Source organism: Peromyscus californicus, unplaced genomic scaffold (genome assembly GCF_007827085.1).
Source record: "Peromyscus californicus insignis strain IS unplaced genomic scaffold, ASM782708v3 Scaffold_4__1_contigs__length_199733344, whole genome shotgun sequence".
NCBI classification, from domain to species: Eukaryota; Metazoa; Chordata; class Mammalia; order Rodentia; family Cricetidae; genus Peromyscus; species Peromyscus californicus.
In genome coordinates this window covers 171,182,795-171,193,384 of record NW_026294562.1, presented here as the reverse complement: position 1 = coordinate 171,193,384, position 10,590 = coordinate 171,182,795, and the positions used below count along the sequence as shown (strand labels likewise).

General features: G+C 53.1%; 1 protein-coding gene across 1 annotated transcript; it reads left to right on the top strand.

Annotated features, from left to right (window-relative positions):
* The first annotated feature begins 646 nt into the window (after positions 1-646).
* Positions 647-8,679, top strand: LOC128094427 (uncharacterized). The gene is given in 1 exon segment (XM_052712806.1): positions 647-8,679. A coding segment is annotated over 1 exon segment (7,218 nt). The 5' UTR covers positions 647-1,069; the 3' UTR covers positions 8,288-8,679.
* The last annotated feature ends 1,911 nt before the right edge of the window (positions 8,680-10,590 follow it).

Here is a 10,590-nt window from a genome sequence, read left to right as displayed (position 1 = left end):
TCCTGTGGGTACTCCCTTCACATCATGATGCTTCTCTCCATTTCTTCCCATTACTCACCCCTCCAGCACACACCAGCTTAGCCCCTGCCTCTGAAATTTTTTATTTTATCCTCTGAAGGATAAAATAAACCAGTGCCAGGCTTCCCATTGAAGGGCCCCAGCATACTTGCTTAGCTTAACGCCATTTTTGAGCAGGGCCTGAAAAGTAACTAGAGGTCAGAAAAACAACTTGTACCCTGGATGAGAGCCAAGTCAGCAGGCGTGTCGAGCTCGGGGAAAAACCACGAGCTGTCCTGAGTTTGAACCTGGCCTCATACGAATCGTCCAATCAGAACCCTGTAAACTATGCTTCCTGCTTCTGTACCCGCCCTTCCGCTGCCCAACCCTATAAAAACCCTCCACTCCAGCCCGTGGGCGCGCCAGTCTCTTCAGCCTCTGGAGGGACTGTATCGCCCCGGGTACCCGTGTTCCTGAATAAAGCCTCTTGCTGTTTGCATCTGACTTGTGGTCTCGGTGTAATCTCTGGGCGAGGGTCTCTCCAGAGGGAAGACTCCAGTCGGGGGTCTTTCATTTGGGGGCTCGTCCGGGATTTGAGACCCCCGCCTCGGGACCACCGACCCACTGTCAGGAGGTAAGCTGTCCGGCCACTGTCTGTCTGTATTGTCTCAGTCTGTTTACTTGTCTTTCGTTTTCGTCGGACGTCCTAAGTCAGGTCTGAGTCGGTGGGGGCTGAAGGAGCTGACGAGCTCGGACTTCGCCCACCGAAACCCTGGAAGACGTTCCACGGGTATCTGAAGTCCCCTCTGGGGCACGGAAAGTCCCCTCTGGGGCACGGGAAGTCCCCTCTGGGGCACGGGAAGTCCCCTCTGGGGCACGGTTTTTCGGGGCCACCCACGCATCAGAAGGATACGTGGTACTGGCAGGGGACGGAGAATTCAAACACTCCGCGTCCCCATCTGAGTTTTTGCTTTCGGTTTTACGCCGGAGCCGCGCAGCGAAAAATTCTGTGGTCTGTCTTGTCTGTTTGTTTCTCGTTGTGTGTTTAACCCTTCTTTATTTGGAGACCACCATGGGACAGGCTGTCGCCACCCCATTGAGCCTAACCAAGGACCACTGGTCCGATGTTAAGGCCCGAGGAAACAATGAAGGTGTCATTGTCAGGAAGAAGAAATGGATCACCTTCTGCGAGGCCGAATGGGTCATGATGAATGTCGGCTGGCCGCGAGAGGGATCTTTTAACCTCTCTCTTATTTCGCAGGTGGAGGGTAAGGTTTTCGCCCCTAGCCCTTATGGGCATCCCGACCAGGTCCCATATATCACCATCTGGAGATCACTGGTCGAGAACCCATTTCCATGGGTTAAGCCTTTCCTTCCGCAGCCCCCTCCAGTCTCTGGGCCTTCTGCGCCCCCCAACCCAGACTCCTCCCTTTACCCCGTGCTCCCTCACAAGGAGACTCCTAAGCCTCCAGTCCTTCCCCCAGACCCCAATACTCCCCTTATAGATCTCCTGACGGAGGACCCACCACCATATCGAGCCGGACCACCTGGAGAGCTGGCCAAAGCGGCCCCAGCCGCCGCCCCGGTGGCGGCGTCCCCGGCCGTGCCCGTGGCAGATCCGGAAGTCACCTCGACTCGCAGGACCCACGGGGCTGAAGAAGAGGACGCAGCCCCGTCCCCCATTGCCGGCCGCCTCCGCGGCCGCCGGGATGGCCCCCCTATTGAGTCCAGGGCCTTCCCGCTCAGAGAGGGGCCGAATCGCCAGTTGCAGTACTGGCCCTTTTCAGCCTCAGACCTCTATAACTGGAAACAACATAATCCCCCTTTCTCCAGGGATCCTGTTGCCTTAACCGGCCTAATTGAGTCCATCCTAGTGACTCACAGGCCGACTTGGGACGACTGTCAGCAGCTCCTGCAGACCCTCTTAACAGTAGAGGAGAAGCAGAGAGTTTTCCTGGAGGCCCGGAAGCAGGTTCTGGGCGACGATGGGAGGCCAACCCAACTCCCAAATATCATCGATGCAGTTTTTCCCTTGACCCGCCCAGACTGGGACTTCAATACACCTGAAGGTAGGGAGCATCTACGTCTCTATCGCCAGTTGCTCTTAGCGGGTCTCCGAGCGGCCGCCAGAAGGCCTACCAATTTGGCTCAGGTAAGGAATGTGATACAGGGAAAGGAAGAAACACCCGCTGCATTTTTAGAGAGGCTGAAGGAGGCTTATAGGATGTACACTCCGTATGATCCAGAAGACCCAGGGCAAGCACCAGGTGTCATCCTATCATTTATCTATCAGTCTAGCTCAGATATCAGAACCAAATTGCAGCGGCTGGAAGGTTTACAGGCGCTAGGTTTGCCAGACTTATTGAAGGAAGCAGAGAAAGTGTTCAATAAGAGAGAAACTCCTGAGGAGCGTGAGGAAAGGAGATGGCAGAAACAAGAGGAAAGGGACAAGAAACAGCATAGGGAGATAAAAAAGGTTTTGGCCGCCGTTGTGTCTCAGGGACAGCGGAGAGAGGGAGATAGGTCGGGAGAGCGAAGGAGGCCACCCCTTGATAAAGATCAATGTGCTTACTGCAAGGAGAAGGGACACTGGGCCCGAGAGTGCCCCAAGAAGCCACAAGGACCCCGCCGGCCCAAGCCCAAGACTGTAGACCTCCTTAGTCTGGAAGACTAGGGGAGTCGAGGCCAGGAGCCCCCCCCTGAGCCTAGGATAACCCTCAAGATCGGGGGGCAGCCCGTGACCTTCCTGGTTGATACTGGTGCCGAACATTCAGTCCTAACCCATGCCGGAGTGCCTCTTAGCCGGCATTCTGCACTGGTGCAGGGGGCAACTGGAAACAAGAGGTATTATTGGACTGCCGAGAGAAAAGTCCAACTGGCATCAGGGCAAGTAACTCACTCCTTTCTGCACATACCTGAATGCCCCCATCCGCTGTTAGGACGGGACCTATTAACCAAATTGAAGGCACAAATCTATTTTGATGAGAAGGGACCGAGGGTCACGGGTCCTAAAGGAGACTCTCTACAAATCCTTGCCCTCAGTTTAGAAGAAGAATACCGTTTGTTTGAACCAGAACCCCCGGAGAAATCTCCTGAGGAACTACAGAACTGGCTGAGAGAGTTTCCTCAGGCCTGGGCAGAGACTGGGGGCTTGGGGCTGGCACACGATCAGCCACCGCTGGTGATCTCACTAAAGGCCTCCGCAACTCCCGTTTCAATTAGACAATACCCAATGTCACGGGAAGCTCATGAGGGGATCAAGCCCCATATTCGAAGGCTCCTAGACCAAGGGGTGCTAAAGCCCTGCCAGTCCCCTTGGAACACCCCTCTCTTGCCTGTTAAGAAACCGGGGACAGGGGACTACAGGCCGGTCCAGGACTTGAGAGAGGTCAATAAGCGGGTGGAGGACATACACCCCACGGTGCCCAACCCCTATAACCTTCTGAGCACCCTCCCACCGACCCACGTCTGGTACACTGTGCTAGACCTGAAGGATGCCTTCTTTTGTTTGAGACTGCACCCTCAAAGTCAAATGCTATTCGCTTTTGAATGGAGGGACCCAGAAAAAGGGCTTTCGGGACAGTTAACCTGGACCCGGCTCCCTCAGGGCTTCAAAAATAGCCCAACCCTCTTTGATGAGGCCCTACATGCAGATCTGGCCAGATTCCGGGTCGAACACCCAACCCTGACTCTGCTCCAGTACGTGGATGATCTACTCCTGGCGGCCAGGAGTCGAACCGAGTGCCTGGAGGGCACTCGAGCCTTATTGGCCAGACTTGGACAAAAGGGCTATAGAGCCTCAGCCAGAAAGGCTCAAATATGCCGAGATAAAGTTACCTACCTGGGCTACACCCTGAGCGGGGGGCAAAGATGGTTAACAAGAGCGAGGAAGGAGACGATAATCTCCATCCCCCCTCCTCGGAACCCCCGCCAAGTTCGAGAGCTCCTGGGTACGGCTGGGTACTGCCGCCTTGGGATTCCTGGCTTTGCCGAACTGGCAGCCCCATTGTACCCCCTCACTAAACCAGGGGCCATGTTCCAATGGGAGAAGAAGCATCAGAAAGCGTTCCAACAGATCAAGAAGGCCTTACTCGAGGCCCCGGCTCTGGGTCTGCCAGATCTAACCAAGCCCTTTGAGCTGTTTGTGGATGAGAACTCAGGTTTTGCCAAAGGGGTACTGGTGCAAAGACTGGGACCTTGGAGGAGACCTGTAGCGTACTTGTCCAAGAAATTGGACCCGGTGGCTACAGGATGGCCATCATGCCTCCGCATGGTGGCAGCCATCGCCGTATTACTTAAGGATGCCGGGAAGCTGACTCTGGGACAGCCGTTGACTGTGCTGGCCTCCCATGCAGTGGAGGCCTTGGTCCGACAACCACCGGACAGATGGCTTTCTAACGCCAGAATGACTTACTATCAGGCCTTACTGCTGGACTCAGACCGGGTAAATTTTGGGCCGACAGTTTCCCTTAACCCTGCTACCTTGCTGCCACTGCCTAGCCCCTCCGGGGAGCATGACTGCCTCCAGATTCTAGCCGAAGCACATGGCACCCGCCCTGATCTGACAGATCAGCCGCTTAAGAATCCAGACGCTGTCTGGTACACAGATGGGAGCAGTTTCCTGGAGGAGGGGAAACGCAGAGCCGGGGCAGCTATAACCACCGAATCGGAAGTGGTATGGGCATCGTCACTCCCGCCCGGGACATCGGCCCAGCGCGCAGAACTGATTGCGCTCACCCAAGCTCTCCGGATGGCAGAAGGTAAGAAGCTCACAGTTTATACTGACAGCAGATATGCCTTCGCCACTGCGCATGTCCACGGGGAAATCTACAGACGGAGAGGCCTGCTGACGTCCGCGGGTAAGGAAATCAAAAACAAAAAAGAGATCCTAGACCTCCTAAAGGCCCTGTTCCTCCCGCTCCAACTCAGTATTGTCCACTGCCCAGGGCATCAAAAGGATGACTCTGCGGTAGCCAGAGGGAATCGGCTGGCGGATCTGACTGCCCGAACAGTGGCTTCCCAGCCAGCAGGGAGCAGCCAGTTGATGGCCATACAAGAACCACAGCCTGAGAGAGACCCCGTGCCCTATAGCCCAGAAGACCATGAGCTAGCAAAGAAAATGGGGGCGGACTGGGAACAAGGAAGACAGGCATATATACTAGGGGACCGGATGGTCATGCCAACCTCCCATACCCGATACATGCTAAGATTCCTCCATGCTTTGACCCATTTGAGCAAAAACAAGATGAAGACCCTATTGGACAGAGAAAACACCTGGACAGTGCTGCTGAACCAGGATCAGGTACTTCAGCAGGTAACTTCTACCTGCCCAGCCTGTGCTCAAGTCAACGCAGGAAAGGTTCATCTAAACAAGGGGGCCCGCCAAAGAGGCCATCGTCCTGGTGTTCATTGGGAAATAGACTTTACAGAAGTAAAACCCGGACTCTATGGGTACCGGTACCTCCTGGTCTTCGTGGACACTTTTTCTGGATGGATCGAGGCATTTCCAACCAAGAATGAGACGGCTAATGTGGCAACAAAGAAACTGTTGGAAGAAATCTTCCCCAGGTACGGGATGCCTCAAATATTGGGGTCGGATAACGGGCCTGCCTTCGTCTCTCAGGTAAGTCAGAAGGTGGCCAAACTATTGGGGGTTGATTGGAAACTCCATTGTGCATACCGTCCCCAGAGCTCAGGACAGGTAGAACGAGCTAATAGAACAATCAAGGAGACTTTAACCAAATTAACGCTTGCAACTGGCACTAGAGATTGGGTGCTCCTACTTCCCTTGGCTCTCTACCGAGCCCGAAATACTCCTGGCCCACACGGCCTAACCCCTTTTGAGATCATGTATGGGGCCCCACCTCCTGTTGTAGACTTTCTCCATCCTGATATTTCCTCCTTTGCTACCACCCCTACTTTAGAGGCACATCTTCAAGCCCTCCAACTGGTGCAGAGGGAGATCTGGAAGCCCCTGGCCAAGGCCTACCAGGAGCAGCTAGACAAGCCGGTGGTGCCCCACCCCTTCCAGATCGGGGACTCCGTTTGGGTCTGACGACACCAGACCAAGAATCTGGAACCACGGTGGAAGGGGCCCTACACTGTCTTGCTGACCACCCCCACTGCACTCAAGGTCGACGGGATTACTGCATGGATCCACGCCTCGCATGTGAAGGCTGCCAGGGAACCCGACCCAGCAGGATCCAGAAAGTCAACATGGACAGTGCGCCGCACACGAAACCCCCCTAAAAATAAGGTTGGCCCGCGGCTCCTCTTCCTCCCCCTCCTCTTAATCTCTGCCTACCCCCAGGGGACTAGGGCGGCAGAGAGCCCGCACCTAGTTAAGAGGCTCACTTGGCAGGTTATCTCACAAACTGGGGAGATGGTCTGGCAAACGACCGCCCTTCACACCCCCTTCACATGGTGGCCCAACTTGCATCCAGATCTCTGCCAACTAGTAGCAGGGTCAGGGGACTGGGACATCCCTACCACTGACCCCATGAACCCCAGAGCACCAGACGTCTGTCAGGATGGTAAGGGAACTTGCAAATGTAGTGACGGGAGATATGGATGTGGTCACCCTGAAACCAGAGCAGCCCTGTCACAACTATCCTTTTACGTCTGTCCCCGGGATGGTAGGGACAGAAAGATGATTAGACAATGTGGGGGTTATGAAAGTTACTTCTGTAAAGCATGGGGATGTGAAACAACTGGTAATACCTATTGGGAGCCTTCATCCACTTGGGACCTCATTAGGGTAAAAAGGGCTACCCAAAGAGAAAGCCACTCATGGCGTCCTCTTACTCAAGGACGTTGTTGGGGAACTGTCACGTCAGGAAGAGATAACACTTACTGGAAAGGGGGGGGGCCCTGTGTAAATTTCACCTGCAACCCCCTGAATATATCTTTTACTCAAAAGGGAAGGGAGATAACACAAGACTGGATTAAAGGTAGAACATGGGGACTTAGACTTTACATGACGGGATGGGACCAGGGAGTCGTGTTTACGATTAGGCTTAAAATCACAGAGCCCTCCGCCTCTATAGGTCCCAACCAGGTTCTCTCTGACCAAAAGCGCCCCTCTTTACCCGCTCCGGCACCCCCGAGGGCTACCCCCCGACCCAATTCGGCCATTCGCCCAAGCACGGCTCCGAATGCCACTATAACCCCAGTCACCCTCCAGCCACCCAGGCCCGGTACGGGAGACCGGCTATTGAATCTTATAGAGGGCGCTTACTCAGCCCTCAATGTTACCAACCCAAATCAGACTCAGGAATGCTGGTTATGCCTAGTCTCCACACCCCCCTATTATGAGGGGGTGGCCGTAGTCGGAAGCTTCACCAATTCTTCTTCACCCCCGTCAGGATGTGCCTCGACACCTCAGCATAAGCTCACAATCTCCGAGGTGTCAGGACAAGGACTATGTCTGGGGATAGTACCCTACACCCACCAACACCTGTGTAATCGCACCCAGGCACTTGTTCCAGGACCCCACTATCTCGTGGCTCCCAACGGGACTTATTGGGCCTGTAGCACTGGACTTACACCATGCCTCTCCTCCTCAATACTAGCCAACACGGCCGATTATTGTGTGCTCATAGAACTGTACCCCAAGATAGTCTACCGTGCACCTGAAGATATCTATGCCCGATATGAGACAGGGGTCCCCCGTATAAAAAGGGAGCCAGTCTCGCTAACCCTGGCCCTGATACTAGGTGGGTTAACTATGGGAGGAGTCGCTGCCGGAATAGGCACAGGTACCACTGCCCTCATGGAAACCAACCAGTTCAGACAACTCCAGGTTGCCATGCATACCGATATCCAGGCACTGGAGGAATCCGTGAGTGCCTTGGAAAAGTCACTCACCTCCCTGTCTGAAGTAGTTCTGCAGAACCGGAGGGGATTAGACCTCCTCTTCCTGCAGGAGGGGGGGTTATGTGCCGCCCTTAAAGAAGAATGTTGCTTCTATGCGGATCATACTGGGGTGGTGAGAGATAGCATGGCTAGATTAAGAAAAAGATTAGAGCAAAGACAAAAACTCTTTGAAGAACAGCAGGGATGGTTTGAAGGATGGTTCAGAAGGTCCCCCTGGCTCACCACCCTCATCTCCACCCTTATGGGACCCCTTCTGATTTTATTGCTCCTTCTGACGCTCGGGCCCTGTATCCTAAACAGACTTGTCCAATTTATCAGGGAACGCGTTTCTACTATTCAGACCTTGGTATTGACACAACAATACCAACGACTCAACCAGGTGGAAATGGAGCCACATCCCTATTCTTCCCCATGAATGGAGGATTCCATTCCCTGAGATAAGAAAATGGGGGAATGAAGGGCCCCAGCATACTTGCTTAGCTTAACGCCATTTTTGAGCAGGGCCTGAAAAGTAGCTAGAGGTCAGAAAAACAACTTGTACCCTGGATGAGAGCCAAGTCAGCAGGCGTGTCGAGCTCGGGGAAAAACCACGAGCTGTCCTGAGTTTGAACCTGGCCTCATACGAATCGTCCAATCAGAACCCTGTAAACTATGCTTCCTGCTTCTGTACCCGCCCTTCCGCTGCCCAACCCTATAAAAACCCTCCACTCCAGCCCGTGGGCGCGCCAGTCTCTTCAGCCTCTGGAGGGACTGTATCGCCCCGGGTACCCGTGTTCCTGAATAAAGCCTCTTGCTGTTTGCATCTGACTTGTGGTCTCGGTGTAATCTCTGGGCGAGGGTCTCTCCAGAGGGAAGACTCCAGTCGGGGGTCTTTCACCATGTCTACGATCCTGACTGATTTGCTCTCTGACAGGAAGCATCTACTAGAGCATCAGTTCTCAATCTGTGGGTCTTGACCCTATTGAGAGGGGTTATGAACTACCCATTCACAGGGGTCACATATCAGATATCCTGCATATCAGATATTTACATTATGATTCATAACAGAAGCAAAATTATAGTTACGAAAATAATTCTATAGCTGGTGGGGGGTGGGTCACCGCATCATGAGGAACTGTATTATAAGTTCACAGCCTTAGGAAGGTTGAGAACCACTGCTCTAGAGGGCAGATGCCGGAGATAGAATATGAAAACCCTGAGGTGTTGCCAGTGGAACCTGTGCTGGAGGTACACAAAAATGAGGACATTGATCCCTCCAGGGCTGCCCCACCGGATATTCTACTAAGCCTGCCTTCTGTGGGCCAAGGAGAAAACAACCCTTGTGCCCTGAGGGCAGACTTTATGGCGTATGCTTGTCATGTTCTCATTCATCCAACTGTTACTGGTTCTTGAAATCCTCCTACTCTATTTGTTCTTAATGACTTTCTTTCTCTCTCCTGCAGTGGTTCCCATGAAGTTAGAAATGATATTCAGATTGTGACAGTGGCAGGAGGTAAAGCTCTTAAGCAGGTCATGGGAAAAACCCAGAAGGCTGGTGGCAGAAAACTGTAGATGGAGTGACATATAGATAGGGTAAAAGACAAGAGTTGCCCAGAACTAGTTAGAAGACAACTTGGCGAATTATAGAGAGATGAAGAAGGACTTAGGCTGAGAGGAAGCTGGCGTCTGGTACCTTAAACCATTGCTTGCATTTCTGTGATTTCTGAGAAATCACAAGTAGATGGCCTCTGGGGTGATAACCTCAGATGTCCTGATAATTATTAACCTGCAAAAGAATAACCTGGTATGCTTTGGCTTTCTTCCTGGGAATGTCTATGTGCAATCAAGGGGCACAAGGTACACTTTGCTGATTTCCAAAAAGAACTTTTGAAACTATTGTGAAGAACCCAACCACCTCTTGAATTTCCTCATCCCCTATTTCCTTGTATTATTACAATAAAAGACTGGGGCTGAGTCAGGTCAAGAGAAGGCAGAGAAGACGCACATCTCCAGATCTGACAAGACTCGTCAGCTTGCACCAACTTGGGTGTCCGAGTCTTTTCTTGTGCCTGCCAGACATCCCTGCCCTTCGAGATCCTTGAAACTGCTGAGGCTGGTCCCCAGCAGGCAGACATGCTCCTTTTTGAGATCATGTGACCCTGTCATCCCTGAGACAGTGTGGCCCCAATCTCAGATCACAGATAGGCCTGGAATTGAAATTCCTGGCACTGTCCCTGGCCCACAAGGGCCTCAAGTGGAAGGTGTGATGGCATGACCTGGTGATGGGGAACCAAGGCAGGACCCAGATCACTTAGAGGGTCAATGGTCTAGGCACAATGGCTAGACACTCAGAGCCCAGTTCTTCTGTCCGTAATTGTGAAGCTGTGCCCCCAAGGGCTCAGTCACTTCAGATCTATGTACATGGACCTTGAAGGGGATGCTGTGGAACATTCTAGACAGTATCTTAAACAGTGGGAGCAAGGTCTTCCCAAGGACTTGAAGTAGCACTCTCACCTGGAAGATCATAAGTTTGTGACAGCCACAATGGGACAGATGCTACCTGCTCCTGAGGGAGCAGATGACTCCTGGGTTCCAAGTTCACCCTAGAAGTGGGGTGTGGTGCTGCACATTCCCCTTCAGCAGACCCTATTTTTGGTTGTCTGTGAAACAGACACCCACCACCCCCTTGAGGGCCGAGGAGTGGGATCTTCCCAGAGTCAGACAGTAGAGAACGCAGGT